At 35.9% G+C, this 19876-nt stretch overlaps 2 protein-coding genes across 2 annotated transcripts; one reads left to right on the top strand and one right to left on the bottom strand.

Moving 5' to 3' along the window:
- Nucleotides 1-488: 488 nt before the first annotated feature.
- Nucleotides 489-13604, bottom strand: LOC131781411 (exportin-1). The gene is made up of 33 exons (XM_059098058.2): nucleotides 13343-13604; nucleotides 13148-13249; nucleotides 13003-13075; nucleotides 12810-12871; nucleotides 12638-12682; nucleotides 11950-12065; nucleotides 11310-11424; nucleotides 11019-11060; nucleotides 10445-10522; nucleotides 10260-10314; nucleotides 9925-9998; nucleotides 9417-9548; nucleotides 9297-9323; nucleotides 8510-8707; nucleotides 8167-8208; nucleotides 7527-7623; nucleotides 7262-7365; nucleotides 6985-7062; nucleotides 6584-6684; nucleotides 6391-6446; nucleotides 6174-6253; nucleotides 6013-6096; nucleotides 5770-5817; nucleotides 5594-5680; nucleotides 4886-5299; nucleotides 4551-4622; nucleotides 4356-4431; nucleotides 3890-3982; nucleotides 3656-3787; nucleotides 3102-3211; nucleotides 2918-2976; nucleotides 2520-2616; nucleotides 489-2159 (listed from the first exon to the last, which is right to left on the bottom strand). The coding sequence occupies exons 1-33, from the start codon at nucleotides 13460-13462 to the stop codon at nucleotides 2013-2015; spliced, it is 3216 nt and encodes a 1071-aa protein (XP_058954041.1). The 5' UTR covers nucleotides 13463-13604; the 3' UTR covers nucleotides 489-2012.
- An 848-nt stretch (nucleotides 13605-14452) lies between these two features.
- On the top strand, nucleotides 14453-19086 carry LOC131781412 (zinc finger protein 76). Its single transcript, XM_059098059.2, has 7 exons — nucleotides 14453-14578; nucleotides 15565-15726; nucleotides 15986-16162; nucleotides 16343-16430; nucleotides 16640-17094; nucleotides 17363-17659; nucleotides 18325-19086. Exons 2-7 carry the CDS (start codon nucleotides 15585-15587, stop codon nucleotides 18933-18935), a joined length of 1770 nt encoding a protein of 589 aa, XP_058954042.2. The 5' UTR covers nucleotides 14453-14578; nucleotides 15565-15584; the 3' UTR covers nucleotides 18936-19086.
- The last annotated feature ends 790 nt before the right edge of the window (nucleotides 19087-19876 follow it).

The following is a 19876-nucleotide window of genomic DNA, read 5'->3' as shown; positions in this document are numbered from 1 at the left end:
TTGATATTAAACGGTTTGTGGTGGTCATTTGATCTAACCAGTTCTGAGTAAGGAAATAACATCATCCATCAAACAGACTATAAGATTGTTCACACTTAGCAGATGGAATTTGTTCACTTGATTTAAGACCAAATTCTTGTAAATAATTTACAAGGAAATGTGTCCCAGCTAAAGGGTAGAACTAACAATTGCATCTTAGGATTTCAAGGGTTGACTACTGACCTTTAAAACAACTTATCCACTTCATCAGTCTAGGATAACCAAATTAACTTAAAAATGGATTGTCTCAACTCCATGACCTGCTATTTTAGCACAAGTGGCTGGGTAAGTCAAATTCTCAATGCATCCTAAAATATCTTTACATTCAGGGTTGCATCCAGGGTGTTTGGCAGTATAATAACAGTCTAAAGGATTTGGAAAGGAAAAAATACTAGCCACTAAATTGGTATAAATCATCAATCTGACATCCACTAATGTCCACAGAACAGACCTTGTTGAGTTTTGTTTAAATTTCTCTTTATTGACAGTGTGGTTGTGATATTCTAATATGATCCTATGTTTGCAAAGTAAAATAATATTAGAAGAAGCAAAAGACTTATTGTCAGGAAAAACTTAAGCACTACTTTTTTTTTGTATTTTTAGGGCAAGTGGGAGCAAGTGCTAGGCAGGCACAAAGCTATAGTCTCTTGAGAGATGACTCTCTCTTTGCACATACCTTGGGCTCATGTCCACTGGACTGAGCAACACAAAAAGTTACCCCCAATCTAAAAGCTCGCATCTCAAGGAAAACAGATTTACAAACAGGGAGATAGGCTGCAACACATAATGGCGAACTGCTAACAAAATAAAAATCAAACCATTGTATAAACAATACAAAGGAGCTCTGACACTGCCTAAATTTACTGAAGTTATTGACTGAATTCTTTGACCAATCACTTCATCAGAAAAGCAAACATAGGTCATAACCTAATTTTGCTGCTACAACTTGAGCAATAAAACATATGCTTCCTTTTTCTTTCAAAGGAGAAATGATTCATTTGATGTTTCACAAGTTATGAACTATACAAGATTAACATAATGTGACCTTCTGGACTAATTGCAAACTGTTTAAACTTGAACTACACGTTTTTCATTGGAACACCAACCAACTTCAGTGGTACAAATGAAGTGTTTTCATGTATGACAACATAATGCATTGACAACAAATCTAACGTTCAAGTTTCAAACTTAATGATAAACCATTCTAACTAACAGGAATGTTACACAAACTGCCTCACGATTTGTCCCTTCGACCCGCAGTGAAACTATTCTTCACCATATAATATAGAAATGTACAGCAATTAATTTATTAACTGTTCATAAACTCCTACTTTTCAATATAAAATAATATAAAATACATTACTTGTCTTTTTATTTATATTCCACACTTTTCCAATAGAACACTTTATATTAAATGATGGAATGGATGTAAATAACTGGTAACAAAATAATACAAACTCAAGATATACTGACAAAATCTTTACACTGAGCACTACACTTTCTGTGGATCACTGTTCAAGAAACTAAGCAAGGAGAGATGGTCCAAATATTTCAGATGGCGTATGCCATAAGCATTTTTTTAACAACCAAAATTACCCCTCTAATAAAACAGTCCATATAAATACAACCGCTCACTGCTCAGTATAAACCAACAAATCTTTTAAAAAATTGTATCTTCCAGCCTTTGGCCTTTTAGCTTCTGCAGCAAACTATTTTCAACATGAAATAATACAACTTATTGTCAATAATAGCTAAAGAGTGTGGTATCCATGACCACAATCCGTCATTCATACAATGTTTCTGAATTGCCATTACCTAAAAAGTAGGTTGCTTTTCTCTGCCAGATTATCATGTAATTACAAACACAAAAAAAGTACAAAAATACATGTTTCATGCAGATAATACAAGTATCTTACTCATTGGCAAAATCTAACTAATAGTTAAAGAATATCATTAAAAACTAATAATAAATATTAATCTTGCATTTCTTCAGGCACATCATGAGGGTTGACAATTCCAGGTACAGAGAGTTGAACTTTTCGTTTCTCTTCCTGAGCTGATTTCAGCTGCTGATCACGCTCTTCCAAATACAGGTCACTGACATCTTCACCTCTGTATTCCTGGATAACATAAACAAGACAGAACTGAGTTTTAACATCTATATTATCACACATGTACATACTACAATTTGAGGATTGTGATTGATAAGCCATCAAAATACACAATTCACACTAGAAGTTAACTGGTATATGATTACTCTGTACTAGTTGTTGTTGCTTTTCCTTTACAAACTAACACTGAGTGATGAATAAATATATTGCTGTTTTAAAAAAATACAAATTTGTTACTGAAACTTCTTGGACATAAGGTGATTGTCAAATTAACTGGTCTAATAGCTCATATCCACTTTATATTTATATTTGAAACATTTCTTTCAAAACAATTAAGTGAATAAACACAACACAAAACAGACAGGATACCTTGATTTGCACCATGAAGTCTCGTAAATGTTCCTTGAACGCTGGAATGTTTTGATTTAGATCAAAAAGCCCTTGGACAGTTAGCTTAATCTGTGCACTAACCAGAATAAAAATCACCATTAGAAAAAGTGAACAAAATAAACTCTGGCATTCTTACATGTTGAAATTGTTTTGATCCCACAATTACCATCAGAAATTTGAGAGTAGTTGTGTTAATTACCAATTCATAGTTTTTGGTGGGTTTCACTGTTTTTTTTAACAGATTCACTTTATTTAACATGATTGACAAGTGTTCTTAACTTGAGAGCCTATGAAAGAACTTCGACATCATTAAACTTGATATTGATCACATTGCACAAAGCTCGGTTACAGGCTGTATGCAAACAGGCACCACTTACTCTTGCAAATGAGGAAAAGCTTGCTTGAGAAGATTGGCTATGCACTCTTGAACATATGCCTAAAACCAGGAAACATGATTGAGTTAAAAATAGTTAAAATAGCAAGACTTTCACAAAGAGTAGAAACATAAACTGTACAAATTATAAACAAGCAGAATTGTAGGGCTTGTGTAACCACACACACCTGATTTGTGGGATACTGTGTTGCTTCTGCAGCAAAAAGAGGCTCTGAAACTTTCCCTGATTCTACTAAACTGAACATGTGTGCCAAGATTGTTGCATGCATTGTTAAACCTAAGGACACAAGGAAACAGTTAATTTTATCAATATAAGTTGACAGTGACATCTACCGAGTGTAAAACATAGCCAGCTAACAAGTTAAGAAGTTACACCACATGACTGAAAAAAGTTCAGCAATCAATAAAGTAATGAAATTATAGCCTATGAGAGACTTGACCTTACTTTAAGGGGCATGGTATTTATGGTCGCTGGGATGAGAGACTGCTGGTGTGCATATCCTTACATAGGCACTACAGTTAACTTTGCATAATAACAAGTCCAGAAAGACTGGATACACTTAATAATATTCTGGAAGTATAAAGTGAGTATTTTCTAATGAAATAAATTTTAAACACAACTTGGACCATGTCCAAAAATGTTACGTTTGCATTTCTTTCTTAGGGATGGCTTCATTGTTTCCACCTGTGTTGAACACAAAGTACCATTATTCAACAGTACCTGCTGTATGTGATGTGTCTGTGACTACTGATAACACATGCTGAACAATCATCATGTAGTACGTCTGATAGAAACTCTGTGCTGCAGCTTCTTGCTCCAAGCTTTTTAACAACGAGTACAGAATATGAAGCCCTATGAAAAAGTATCATTCCTTTAGATTGATTACATGCCCTGATAATGATTGGTTTGCAGTACTTAATAATTAATGCAATTTTACATGATGAAAGTACATACCAATGTCTGCAACATTTCTCATTGTGTGTTTGAAAGCCCAAACAATGGAATCTAAAACCAGCTTGAATTGTTGAGGTGGTATTGTTAATAAAGCTGAAATACAAATAAAGAAGTGATTTGATATGGTCACATCTACAAGACTTAATTACAAGCAGCAAGACAGTTGTGTGCTGGCTTTACTTTGCCAAGACTTAAAGCAAAATTTCCTTGAATGACTGCTAAGTTATGGCTTCAAATAACAGCTTTAACAATAGAGATGTTCTTTGGTTAGAGATCATTTCCTCTTACCCCATGACCTGTTTGATTCAGCAGTGATTTATACAATAAATAAGAGGCTAGGTTAAATTCGGAGTTGAATTAACCAACCATTAGGCCAATGGAGCCTGTCAGCAAGAAAAATATCAGAGAGAAAGACCCTTTAAGGGTTTCAAAGAGAAGATTTTTAATTACATGCAAGCATTATTACCTTGGAAGCAGTGTTGCACCACCGCTTGGAGAAGGAGGAAGAAGTTTGTTCTGTGTTCAGGGAACTCTTCAAAGTTCTGAAGAACCAAAAACAAAATGAGCTATTTCAGCATTCATACTCTTTACAACTTACAGAATTCTTACAAGGTTCCATGATTTATCATACAAATAAAAACAATGGCAACAGTCACCTAACCTTATTAATCATGTCCAGGGTGCATTCAAACACTGCATCAAATATCTTTGGCACATGCTCTGTGACATTTCTCTGAAGATTGAATAAAAAAAGAAATAGTCAAGACAAAATTAAAGTCATGTTAACCAATTAAATACCAAACTATGACAACTTGTCCTTGATCACTCCCATTTTCCACAATTTAGTCCATTTACATGTTTTGACTTGGAGTTCCTGGTGGCTCTTGTGATATTTTCCTGAACTCTGATGGATCATTGTGTATTTCTTTAATAAAAACAATTTAGTAAACACTACACTGAAAAGTCCTTTATCACTATGAGAACATTACTACAAACCTCTAATTTGTTAACAAAAGTTGCCATGGTACTCAGCACTTCAGGTTCCCGTGCATTAGGCACATTCCTCTGATAGTCACCCAGTACAGCATCCAGTAATGGAGGAATAAAGTTATCACACACAAGCTTTGCATCATTTGATTTGCCAACCCATGTGGAAATTAGTCTGAGGGTTTCTGTTTTCACTGTTCTCATTGCTCTTATAAGAGGCTGTTTTGTGACAATTTCACCATTTTCTGCTATTGCCACAGAAATGTTTTCACTAAGACAGCGGTAAACGTTAAGCATATCCAGGTATATTCTACCAAGCTGTGTAACAAAAGGGTGTCCAATTGATTTGCAGCCTTGAACATTTGTTTTCAGAATGTTTCCCAGCTGTTTGACAACTTCTATTTCCCTCAAATGATCGATATTCTAAAAAAAAGAAAAAAAGAAATCTATGACTCAAAGTTGTTTGGTTTGGCCAGAATATTCGGTGTAAAGCACTAGTGTTCATAAAGACTAATGATTAAGGCTGTGTGTCAACAAAACACCAAAGTCAAAATCACATAACGTAAAAAGGTGGCTGGAATGCCACAATAGGCTCTGGATGTCTGGAAATGGAAACAGGACCATCAACTTGTCTGGTAGCCTATAATGTTAACAATGCTAGATCTTTAAAGTGAAATTCAGTACTATACAGCAGCTGATTCAGTTTTCTTAACTTACCCTTGTTGCTTCTTTGACAATGTTGTCCCAGGCTTGATTTGGAAGTGACATGTACTTTTCAATTAATCTCTCCATGACAACAGAATCCTGCAAATGATATACAGAACAATTTTCATGTAACTTTTTCTAAAAGGAAAGCCTGAAAAAAGACAATACGTAAACTTTATGTTACTTACAGTTTGTGCACTGATCATATATCCAACTGCCTCATAGAAAGTGTGAACCTATAAATATGAAGAAGGAAATATTAGAATGTTTTTGGGGTCTGTTTGCCATTAATTTAATGGAAAACATATTAAAAAAAAAAAAAAATGAAACAAAATATACTGGTAAGTTATTTCAATAGCACTCTAGATTTTATTTGATCATTTTTCTTACATTCAATCTGCTACATAATCCACGAATAACATAAAATTTACCTGCTGTGGTTGGAGGTCACAGATAATGGACTGTGTACTGTTTAGTATTTCCTCAATAAAAGGCATAACCTCGCCAACCTGCACCTAATAAAGAGTGAATAAAGTACAGTTTATTTACAAGCTTTTAGCAATAGACTGGTAAAATGGATTTTTTTTCCTACCTGGGTGAAATGTCTTCTGCATTTCTGGGCTATTTTGATAAAAGTATCACAAGCCATGTCCTGGACACCGTCATGTGTTTCTATAACACAAAATACAATAATTTACTGACGAATGTTGATGAATCTATAAATTATGCCCCACCCATCTAGTGACCAATTATTTCCAATGCTACTAGAGCTGTAAGTGTCTCACTAAAATGAAGGATACAAAGCTTACCATGCATAAACTCAAATAGTTTGTTAACCACTGTCTTCAAAAACTTCCAATGGGCCCTGGAAAGAAGAAATAGTTATGATTCAGATATTTTTTCCCTTATGGCTAGGGTAGCAACGAAACAAAATGCAACCACACATACAGTCATGCAGAGATACTGCATGAAATACGTATATTAAGCTGCATGTTTACACACCTCAAGAACCTTGGATACTGCCCAACAATATACATTATATTTGAGGCAATAATTGCCTTGTTGTCCTTCCCACGTTTAATTTCACATAAGCCAAGGAGATCCTATAAATAAAAAAATTCCACAATGAAAATTGGACAATGTACAAAAATATACTTAAAATTAAAAAAAAAAACAAAAATTAAATTTTTTTTTTTGCTTGTAAGTCTAAGGAGTAGATAAGCAAGAAGATGTCCTAAATTCAGACTACTCATTAATACAGGCTGATGTAATGTTCAAGGTGGTAAAGTTCAACCAACATTCCTCAAGCATGTTGATTTATACCATAAAGGATAAACATATAATTTAAGAACAAGTCTTATTTTGTAAGATGCGAAGGAAGATACATCATTTTTATTCATTACCTTGATTACAGTAACCAAAAATCTCTTCTCATCCTCTTCATGCATGGCTCCACTGATAGAGCCAACTGCCCAACAAAGCTGTTAAGTAATACAAATCAAACTGTTTATTATCAATCGTTAATGCATGAAACAAAATTCTGATAAATACTGACAAGTATATCAAACATGAAATATTTTCTGTGGTTAAAAATCTTTTCACACACACAAAGAATAATTCTAAATGTCCTTTTCAAAATATTGCAAGGGAAAAAAATCTCTGAATAAAATCACAACTAACCGTATTGAGATTTTTCCATGACCATTCAGTGCCATTAACTTGATTCTGTAATTTTTCTGTCATTATTCTCTCAGTGTCTTGGTAATCCAAATGGGTGAGATAAACTTAACATGCAATAAGAAATGAAAGTTAGCAAGCTTTCCATATTATTACCACATTTCATATTAAAAATCACTATTACACCCTGAATTAGCATTAAGTAATTAAATTCATTTCAAAATGTGTAAAAACATTTGGATAGCTCATCTTCCATCGTTATATTTACCTAAGGTTTCCCTCATGTTCTTGTAGAGGTTGATAGCATCTGTATCCTTCATGAACTCCCTGACAACTTCTCCTTGATCATTTTCAACCACCAGAACCTGTTAAGAGTGACACAGTGGCAAAATGAGTGCACATGCAACCCTACTCAAGCCATATGTGCATTCAGGGCTGCAATTCGTCTTCTGCAAACATAAGCTGTTGTGGGTTTTTCTTCCAAGATGACAAACTTTTTCTTCAGGGTGTTTGCCTACCAAGGAGGCCATGACAAGAAGTGCTTAAGCAATAGCAAGTGTTACAAACTTTGTAGTCATGTAACTGATGCTCAACTTCAGTCACTAAATTCACACCTGTTAGCACAATACTTTTTTTGTGGAGTGAGATAGGTGACGTTGGAGGTTTGACAGAAACTTTACTATAGATGGCAACCCTAACTGTGAAAATAAGGAATGGAATTTTAAAAATGCAGTCGTTTTGCCTCAGTAGTGTGGAAATATCATCATTCCCATTCCTTTCCAGGCATCAATTTTTTGCAAGTGAGGAGCATGCATACTCATTTTGCCATCATGTTGTTTAGAGTAAATAAAAAAAAAAGAAAGTTGTACTTCATCTTGATTCTATCAGCATCCCACAGATTTTCTCACCTCTTCTGGTTTGGCCATCCTTGCAATCATAGTCAGCCGTACCTAAATATGTCATGAACAAGTAACAAGGAAATACTTGAATAATTGTGAACAGAATGACATATCACCAAATAAATCAACTCTTGTTGATTTTTCTGTGGTCCTGAATATAACATGCAAAAATAAGACCTTTCAATGTTCAAAATTCAGAAAGGTCATAGTAGGTATGGAGCCTATGTGCACAACCGCACAGCAGTTTCTCAATCAAGGTGACAATTAATTTGCCATCAGCCTGGTTTATATTCCTGCTGTTTCTTGTGGAAAATGAAGTAACAAGAGCTAAAGGCAGCAGTAATTTACTTACTTTGGACAATACTGACAAGTACATTTGTCTTCTTGGTGGTATTGTTTGAGACTGTGAAGAGCCAATCAAAAGAGGTGTACTTGAAGGGAATGGGTTCTCGCGGTATAAATCTGATGCCAGTGCATTCCAGTACTCCAAACAGATCTTGAATATTTCTGTCTCTTCTACCTCAGAGATGAGGACAAGATAATGGAGAGCCTGAAGAGGCAAAGAATAACTTTGTTTGGAAATATGTATTACAAGTACAACAATGCAACAATGGAAAAATGTAAAATGGTTTCCGTGTTTACATAGCCTGATGTAAACACGCGTTAGGTTGGGAGAACACGAGATAAGCATAGGAAACCATGACGTGAAGCGGAGTGGTTTCCAGCTTATCTCGTGTTCTCCCAACCTCCTGCGTGTTTACATCAGGCTATGTAAACATGGAAACCATTTTACATTTCTTTTACAAAATAACTAATGAAAGAGGAACGAAAACCGTGTTTACATACTCTCATGTAAAATGGTTTTATGGCCAATCAGAGCATGCGTACTATTTGCATTATTTTATAACTCTTTTTGTTGTCTACTTTGCAAGGTTAGCAAGGAATTTTGCCACCTCTGCCACTTCCCTCTCAGCACTCAAAAAGTCATGTACAGTTAGATCTGAATTGAAATTTTATTGACTCTTCTTAATTGACTATGGTGTGTCATTGTACATAAATTTTGCTCTTGCATTCCAATTAAGTATACCATCAACTGCACATAGGAAGTTGACACTAAGTATATACCACCAAATTCTTACCTCCAACAATGTTGTATGTAGTTCCTCCTACAAAGAAGAGAATATTTACAAATCAAATATGCTTCTTTAGGTATACTCAAAAGTACTAATCTGAGATGTAAAATAATTTCTCAGCCATACCTTCTTCTCCACTAACTGGCCATGTTCCTTTAGAAATGTACACAGGAACAAACTCAGATTCTGAATAAACTTCTGCTCATCGTCTTTTCCATTTGCATATGCATCTTTGATGTTGATCGTCAAAGGGAGCATCTAGATAGAAATTCAAACTGAAGAGTGAGCTCTACATTGATATGAACAAGACAAATTTTATAGCTCCTACAATTTTCATTAAAAAACTACATTTGGTTTCTTCACATTTGTATTCACATGAAATATGTAAGTGTGTATAACATTTACAAAGGCACAAACTGTTATAGCAATCTCTATCCCAAGGAGCAGGAAACCAGCACTTGCATTTAAGCCCTTAAAAAAGCTCGTAAGGGTGGCACACAATAAGACTGGCTATGCAAGTTCTTCTTCCAAAATAAAGGGGCTGCAATGCAGTTAGCTAAAATGCAGTATTTAGCAGCAGGAAGTCACTGTATTTAAAGGATGAAGTAGCCAAAATTAATATTGCTATGCTTACCTGTTTTAACTGAGCCATTGTTAAAGAAAACAGCACTACAAACTGTTCATCATACTGGTTTGCATCAATGCCAGCTGTAAGAATAGTTTTAAAAAAATGCAATGGATGGATTGGATGCAGTAAAATAACAGCCTAATAAAATTGTACCTTGCTACATTCACTAACTCACAAAACAAAACAATTGCAAAAAAAGTTTTAACTCTATTGCCTAAGATTACTTCACTAAGGATTAAACTAGTTCAGGGCAAGAATAGCAAAAGATTTCTGGACTGCAAACTTTCATAAGCCAGTTTTCAGTTTCATTCTTTTTGCAAAAAAAAAAAAAAAACCCTTACCAATTTCAGTCAGACACTTCAGAGTCACATTTCGGAACATGGGTACATTCAGAAACTGCAAATTAGAAGGAACTTCTGCTTTAGTCTGTACTTTTCACATCAAACATAATAAACTTAGCAATCCAATTATTAAGAGGGAACAAAAAAAAATTAATTGTGTTGTTATGGGTTATTTCCCAGCATACCTTGCAAACAAGAGTGCTGTTCAGCTGTGTCTCAAATATGTAACCAAGGGGAATCCAGTTGAGAAAACGTAGCAGAGTCTACAATAATAGCATAAAAGGAATGAGTTTAAGGATGTCATGCTCCACAGACCAACTGTTCCTCCATCTAAAATTGATCATTACAAATTTATTTTGTTCAAACCATTTTGTGAGACAACAACGACAAGGAAAAACATACATACCACTCAGCCTGTAATCAGGGTTTGTACCCTTTTTATGAAACATATTTCGTAGACTGTTCCAGGATTTAATTTTATTTTTCCAGGGCTCCAAATTTCAACTTAAATCTTATCACTTCCAAAATTTCAAAATAAATCATAGTCACAGTCTATATACATTTCTTATAACATAAATTCAGAAAACTTTATTGCTTGAGTTATGCAGATTTCCAGGACTTTCCAATCCTGGAAAATTACAAAATAAAATTCCAGGACTTCCCAGGTTTTCCAGGACCCAGGCAAACCTTGGGTAATCACAGAACTAACAGGAGTTGAGTTATAATGTAATAAGCTGCTAAGTAACACAATCCACTGACCTCCAATGTTGCACCAATAAGAGTGACATTCTGAGAGTTGCCCTAAACAAAAATATATTGAATAGTTTATAAAAATGTTTCCTGGCAAATAATTCAAGTAGGAGTAAATCATCTGCATAACTTCTCTGCAATAGCATTATTTTTCTCAGGCATGTAAGATCAGAAATAAACCTAATGACAAATAAGATCACAGAGCCATAGTTAATTATATCAAACTGCATGTGGAAAATGTCATGTCACTTGTAATTAGAGTGAGTATTCCAACATGTAAAAATTAAGTCCATAACCCACCAGAACAAACTGGCAAAGGGTAAATATCTGCAAGAATTCACTGCACATGCTATCCTTCAAATGTTTTGCCTTTGCTTGTGTCATCTGACCACTGGAGAAGTCAAAAACTTCCTCACTGAAAAAAATTAACAAACTCATTAGGTCACAGACACTAAATTAAAAAAATAATAACTCAAAAATGCAATTCAAATTAATTTCATATTTAATGACAAACTTTCCATAAAAGAACTGCAGTCAAGAAAAACAAATGTTTGAAAGACATTGATGGGCCCAAAAGTGAGCAATCAGGACAACTGACCTTTATATGCATATTTTAAAATGATTTGCAGGTTTCTTTTTCAACATAATTAGTATTTCATTTCTAAATAAACTACATTCTAACTAGATTTTTGGCAATTTTATTTATCTTGACCTGGTCTTTATAATAGATGCAAGACAAAAAAAAATCTTAATTTTCTTTCTTGTGGTTAAGGATTATTTTGATCTTGTCTAAGTAATGTTTGCATAGAATTGTGTTAAAAGCCTTCCAACAACACCAAAGGTTTAAATAAATCTGTAATAACAAATAGTAACTTAAATTCATCCCAAATCATACAATCCTTCAAATCAATTTTTAATGGTTACATAGAGAAACACCTACCTGAGAAGTTTAAGAATCACCATGTTGTTCTGGCAGAGAGACTCGTTTGCTTTACTAGCGCCAACTATATCACTGATAAAACTTGGCCACTTCTTTGGCCATTCATGCTTCAAAATCTACACAAATATAAGAACTAAAATTAAACAGACTATAAAAGTGGAATTAAAAAAACAATGCCACAATTCAACAAACAGCAATTCATTACAACATTTTAAATATTTAAATCACTTTAAATAATAATATGCTATTCGCCAAATCAGACTTAGTGAAATAAGGTGCTAAACAGTAAGGCCTGATTTTCAATGCTCAAGCAAGCAACCACAATATGCAACCCGAACCTGAGGAACAAGGAACAAAATCAAGTGGTCCATTGATATGGTACTTAAATTCAACTGAAAATGTCAGTTTAGGCACTCATGGTGAGAAGTTATGTCTGGCAACCAGCCATTCTCTCCTATTACCCATAAACACCTGTCATAAACAGCATTAGCTGACTAAATAATCAATGTTTTTGACAACTTAGAACTTAAAATATACGACAGATCTCGTTTGCATAGACGAACACAACCGTCTTCTACCGAAATAAATGTCGCTTCTATACCTGACCACTGAAAGTAGCATTCTAAATGTGAATATTTTTGGCGGGAATCACCCTTTAAATGGTAAACGGACACCTAAGTTCACATACCTCCACTAAAATCATATTCAACTTTCCAATATATGTTTTTTCTTTCTGAAAATAGAATAAAAATTTAGTTTACTGAAGAGGAGACTTAAAACTTCGCAGCGAAGACAGAGTATTAGACAATTGTCACGCGAAAACAAAAACCAACTTTGTAAACAACACTACACTAACACACCTCCAACATATCGCCTTCAGACGAGATTTTTATTATGAGCCCTACGATATATTTCTTAATCCCTGAAAAATAAAAAATAAAAATCTTACTTTACCTTATGAGAAGGATTTCTTTAATTGGTTTTACTTTCAAACCATGGAAATGATAATTTATTCTGACAGACTTATAGTAAACTTTCTACTGGCTGACTAACCTTCGCACTGCTCGGACGGAAGAACTTTCCATCGCGTCTTGATGACTGATTCGAGTATTTGGAGCGCGAAATACTGGAATAAGAATCATTAGAATGAATCAAAAAAGTTATAAATTTTTTGGAAAATCCAGATATTGAAACCTACCTTAGTCTGCTGGTTATTTGAAAATTCGAGTATTGTATCGACTCTAGTCCAGGCGTCCGGGTGCTGTTTGAGTTGAGTTAGGATCTGGTCTGCCATTCGTTGCTGATGAAGCGAAAAATAATCCGTCAATCAGACGGCCATTTCCAAAATCTGCACATGATACAGTCATAAAATGAACGGAAAATATGTATGAACCTGTGGTCCTTGTGCCATGTAAAAACACGAGACAACCGAGTCTAGTAAAGTTATATCGAGTTTTTGCGTAAAATCCAGCAGCTGCGTGGCATGCTCTATGGTTGCCATTGCTGTAGGCATTGGAGCAAATAGACAGATCACGAGAAAAAAATATAATCTGGATATAAACGTAAAAAAATTACGGGAACAATTTTCTATGCGACCTTCTCGGAGCACTGGTTGAGTTTATCGGCGGACACCGCGGCCAGTTTGCACCGCTTTTCCCGGTTTAAACCAGTCATAACGCTACAAAAGCCCGGATGTAACAGGTTTTGGAGCCCTTTCTCTATCTCTTTCTGTGAAACATCGTTGAGGGAATGAATGAGTATTGAGATCTCTCAACTCGTGATCACTACAAAATAGGAATTTTTTATTGGATATTATATTTCTGCTTATGTAACATTTATAGAATATGAGCAATCACGAAAGTTCACGAGTCGAAGGGCGATCAACGAAGATGCCATTGTTTTCAAATACAAAAATAGTAAATTTGACAGTTCAGTAACCTATTTCCGCTCTGTTGATAGTAAAATCCCATTCACGAACGCGGCACGTGCACCACTCATGAATTAATTAAGCCCGCCTCGTTTACGTGCTCGAAAGCGTCTGCATTCGAAACTCGTCTGATCGTATGTGTACCTTACAAAGACCTGAACCCGTGTTCGAGAACTTTGGCCCGACGTTTACTCAAATTACAAGGAAGTAAATTTTGCATAAAGAAAATTGAGAGAAATCAGCAGTAAATTCTGCCGTAAATGTATCATTGAAACGATGAAACGTAACTTTTGTTTTCCTTCATCGTCTCTTGGCAAAAATTTTTAACATAAACTTTAGAGAAAATTAACCTTTTGCTCGTACCCTTTAAATCTTATTTCACCCGGTCCAGATCTTCATTCAATAGGAAACTAAAAATGGATGAGCTTCAACAATGAACACATTTCAGTGTTGCGAAATTTATGTTCTAAACACGTATTGGAATAACGACTTTCGTGACTGACCAGGATGACGAGAGAATCAAGTCGACTTCCGGTTTTATTTCTGCTTGAAGGCGCGCAAGGTTAGCAGGGAAGGCAAACCGTAAAGAAAGAAATGAAGGGATGGCGGATAAACCATGATAGTTTTTCACAAGAAAAAAGACCATAATATATCACTAAAAAGAAGCGGGAAATACAACCAGCTGAAAGTGGCTGACTAAAGGTATATTCAGTCAGTATGATTGTCCTAAAGAACGCTAGAATGGCCGAACAGCGCGGGCTGTTGCGAGCGTGAGTCAGACATGCGTTATTGCTATTAACGGGTGAAGGTTTCTTCAACTAGTCACATTTCTTTCAAGATGTTGACATTAAAATGTAGAGAAAAAAAAACGTTGAAACATACTACGGTCATCAGATTCGTAACTTTTAAAATGCTTTAGCTGATCAGGCTAGGTAGATATCAGAAAGAAGTATTTCAGAGGGATATGTCTTAGTATGGTGAGGTCAGATGTTTACGGGAAACTCTGTAAACAATTGTTCAGACGTTCTCGTCTAGTGCGCATCGATTTTTTTACATTTGGTTTTTTCAGTGTTTGCGGAAACGAAGTACATTATCTGCATAATATATTGTCAAGTTCGTGGACGTTTGCTAATTATAAAGGGGTGAATGTTGAAACTCCGTCCTCCCTTGCTTTTCGTACATTAATGTATTAACCTACAGTCTTTTACCTCTAATTAAATGAAGCATGTCCGAACGAAAACCTTTAAAAAAAGTTTGTTAAAGGATGACTTGGAAATGAGCGTGTGTACTTAGGAGACGAAAGTGTTTAATTTTGTCTCCGTTTGCACCCATCATACCGGAAAATTTTGAAATGCACCTAGATTATTTAGAAAGATCAAGTTGTGCTTTAGAGACAGCAAAAAAATAAACATGGAGTACAGTGAGAGAGTGACCAGCATCTAATTTCTCCTTACAGTATCACCCCTGAATCACAAATTAGGCTCACAAGAATAAAGGAAACGATCACCAACTAAGAATGCTCTTGATTTTTAAACAAATTCTCCCTGTCAGCACCCTAGGAAACATGGAGAACAGTATGGAGAATATGCATACTGATGTTAGGGTGTAAAGGGTTAAATCACAATTTATATTCCATTTGAAAATTGAAAATCTATAAATAAAAGATCTAATAAATGTTTCTTTTGTAGTTTGTTCTGCTGTTTTTGTCATGGATTTGTCAGTTGAACAGGAAAGTCTTGTGGCAATTGGCTCAGAAGCATTTCCAACATCTCCTGAGATTCTCTCAGAAGAATCGCATTCTTTGATAGCATGTTCATCAGATGAGTGCTCAAATGTAGAGGCTAAAGAAGGTAATGATAGTGTCTGAAACAGATGAGCCTAGTTGGACAAGTTGTCTTACGCTCAAGTGATAGCCCAAAAGGCACAACTTACCTTGATCCCTTTGCTGAAAGAACTTTATTAAGTACTGCAACCCCCCTCTCCCCCTCCTGGATAGTGACATTGCCTTGTGCTTCAACGTCAATCCTGTTTTAGTTTGGTCACAAGTAAATTTTATTGGGTATTATCTGTCAACACAAGTTTACATTCAATTTTGTTGTTGCTTCTAAGGATCTGGAGTGTCTTCCAGTTGTTCCTCTGATGTGATGCAGTCAATTCCAAATGAAATAATAACTGAGGGAGGGAATGAAGAGCAACAGTGTGTCACCATTGTGACAGATAGCATCAACTGCAGCTCACCACAAGTGTTAAATGATAGAAGTGAAGAAACAGATGCAGAGGATACAGGTACTATGCACTTGAATCAGGCTATAGTTTACATTCATTGCCTGTTGTTTTGGTTAAAAAAATGTTATTGTATTATTCATTTCACTTGTGGATAAAGCAAAAGTGAAATGCACAATAGCTGACTTTCAACCAAAAAAATAACAAAAGTAACACTTTTGTCCTCTGTTTTTTCATTACAAGGCTTATTGTACATTCAGAACTGCAGCTCACCAGAGGAAAGTCAGCAAACTCAAATGCTTGTGTTGCCCAGGTCAAGGGAAGCAACCAAGTAAGTACCAAGTGTTTGATAATCTTGTTTTGAAGTTTTTCTACTTGCTCTCCTATCTCTGAGCATATAAAATTTCAAAATGTTCTATCTATTTTGAAAATATTGCTTTAAAAATCTTCATAATTATATTACTTGGAGAAAATAAAGAAAAGAAGGAAATTAAAAAACAAATTTAGGTTACTAATGCAGTTTCCCCTTATGTCAACTAGAAATCAATCACGATTGTTTGAATGTGATTATCCTGATTGTGGAAGAACATTTACCACCGCAGCGCATCTCAGATACCATGTGCGAACACACACAGGAGAAAAACCATACTCATGTTCACATGAAGGATGTGGCAGGAACTTTACATCATCTGGCTACCTACGATATCACCAATGTACACACAATGGAAAAAGGACATTCAAGTGCCAACACCCAGGATGTGACCGTGTATTTGCATGGCCAGCACACATGAAATATCATATGAAGACTCACACAGGAGACAGAGCTTATCATTGTTCTTTTGAAGGTTGCAACAAAAGCTTTTATGTCTTACAGAGGCTTAATGTTCACATGAGAGTACACACAGGTGAACGGCCTTACACATGTAATGTGGAAAACTGTTTGAAATCTTTTACAACACAAGGAAATCTGAAGAATCATATGCGCATACACACAGGTAAGTCAAATACAGGATTCTCAGTTGAAGATAACACCTCATAAATGATCTCTCTCTTTCTTAAAATTTTTTAACTTCCCATTGTACATTACTCTTTGCCTTTTTGTGCCTAACCACCTTCCGATATCCTTTTAGATCTCCTTCAAAACCTATCAAATTTTGATAATGATCCCCAACCTTCCTAACTTCACTTATTAGTTGCTATTTATAGGTTCATTTTTGAGGCTCTTCTGATTGCTCACTTTTACCACTTTTTACCCATTAACAGGGGAAAGACCTTACATGTGTACTTATGAAGGGTGTGGTCGCACTTTCACTGAACACTCTAGTCTTCGGAAACACAAGCTTATACACACTGGAGAGAAACCATACGTCTGTGAAATCTGTGGCAAGACATTTAGTCAGAGTGGAAGCCGTAATGCTCATCAAAAGAGACATGCAGATGCAAACAAGAGCGACAAGAGAAGCAAGAAGACAACAAGCAAGAGTGGTATTACCACACAGATTCCTGAGGATACAGAAAGTGGCCAGATGCTTCAGCACCTTGACGATATGGAGGATACAGGTATAGTCCTTTTTCATGTTAGCAGGCAAGCATAGTCTTTTTGTAGAAACAAGTCATAACACAACATGCTCTGTGAGGGTCAAAGTGCTTAATATAAATTTATTAATTTTTTCTAGCTACAGCTGTACAAGGCGAGTGTTTATGTGAGGTTAAGCACTTAATCAAATAAGCCGGGTACTAACAAAATCCTAGTCTTTTTAGCCTTCTGGGGAAAAGGAGATTGGTTTTGGTTATCAGAAGGGTAGAAAAATTAGGATTTGACTACAGTGTTCCACTAGGAAAGGGAAGGCAGTTTTAAAGGTACAAAGTTTTGTAAGGAGCTGTGGTGCTGTGTCTATTCGGCTGGTGTCAGTTGACGAATGAATGTAACTTGGCCATTTGCTCTGACAAAAGGACTAATGCTTGAAATGTCACCTGCAGAGACTACTTATGGTGGCTTATTTACACTGTCAACTTAGTTGATAAACCAATTTATCTTGGAAGACAGTTTAAGTTTAATTCATCTAGAGTTTGGAGAAACTTTAAGGTTTGAGCAATCATGCTTTTCCCAAACTTCTAGTGAGGTACAGATCTATTAGTTACCTGGCCTATCGACTAGTTATATTTTTGCTATTGTTCTGGAAACTGAAAAGTGCTGTAATTTTGTTTATTTTTTTTATCTTTAGGAGGAGAAGATGAGCAATCCATTACTTCCCAAGCCCTTGTGTACTCACAAGGAGAGCATACCATAGTAACACAAGCATCAGGTGACCATTTGGTACTGGCTCAACCCATTGTAGCTAAGGAAGTGTCCATAGAAACCACGCCAGTTCAGACAATGTCTCTGCTAGTGCATGCCACTGATGACCCAATGGTAAATCAAGATGGTCTTGTGCGGGCAACTGCTGATGTTGTGTCCCTGGCAGAAACTGTCGTGGCTCAGCAAGCTGTCATTCACACCATGCTAGATGGAGCAGCCATCATTCCCACAAGTAGCCAGTCAGAGATGTCTGTTGTGGATCAGGTGTTGCATCAGTCAAATGTTGAGCATATGATGCAAGGTGTTGTAAGCCAACACATCCTTGCTGGGCAGATCCAGCTGCCTCTTTCTGTGGAGTTGGAACCAGGACAGGAACAGGGTGGGGTTGTACCCCATCTGACAGTGGACCTGTCTGGGCTCATTCAGCAGACTGATGAACAGTCTGGACAGGACAGCGAGGATGAGGAAGTGGTAAAAGAGCATGAATTTCATGTTGTAACAGATGATAAACAAGATATGCAAGAAAACAGTCAGTAATTATTGTAACACATTTATGGTGCTCTGCTATTCTTAACTCCACAATTTATTTAGCAAAAGTCGTGACTAGTATAATAGATAGAATTAACAAATTAAAGAGTTAGTTTGGTTTATTATACAATAAAAGAATAGTTGTCATGGAAACATTTGACCCTCATTTGTTAAACCAACTCTTTGAGAACACAACACTAAATTATCACTTTTTGTCACAATATTGATTCATGTTCACTGTTGATTTTGGAATCCATGTTTGTCCATTAAGAAATTTGACCCTTTACAGCCCTACATTTGTAAGCATATTTTCCACACAGTTTTCTATATAAATTCTATAGTTCTGACAATAATTCTTTTCCTCTGCTCTCATGTCCTTAATTTTTGACCCAAGGGTAATGCTGTAAGAAGGAATTACATGCTAGTCACCACAGCCCAGAAAAACTGGGTCGAAAAGGTGGAGCAAAATACGCAAGAACAAATCTAGTCCTTGTAAACTGCCGTTTGTGCTGACTTCCACTGCTTATTTATAGGGACTTATGTCTGTGAAAAAGTTGGCAAATTAAAAGCCAATCAAGAGGCTAAACCACAAGAGAAAGTCTTTTCTCAGTGAGCTTTGCATAGCATACATAGCAGGTGTGCAGCTCTGCATTCTTGTGCAAGCAAAATACAATGACGCGCGACTACACATCACTGTTCACAGCGTATAGCTAGTCTTATTTCTATGCTCCATCTCTCGCAAGAACTACAAGCAGTCCCTCTACGGCAAATTCAGTGGCGCGTCTGAAAAGTTTGCAAAGAAAAGATTTTTGGTCCCCCGCGCGACCTTTGGGAGTGAGGCGTACGAAAAAGTAGCATCACTTTAATATTTTTAGCACGCACGACCATGTCAACCATGTGCGATGGAGTTCGTCAAAAAGGAGGGACTGTTGAAAGTCCCCCTCTCAAGA

The sequence above is a fragment of the Pocillopora verrucosa genome, chromosome 7 (genome assembly GCF_036669915.1).
Source record: "Pocillopora verrucosa isolate sample1 chromosome 7, ASM3666991v2, whole genome shotgun sequence".
NCBI lineage: Eukaryota > Metazoa > Cnidaria > Anthozoa > Scleractinia > Pocilloporidae > Pocillopora > Pocillopora verrucosa.
This window is presented reverse-complemented; position numbering and strand designations above follow the sequence as displayed.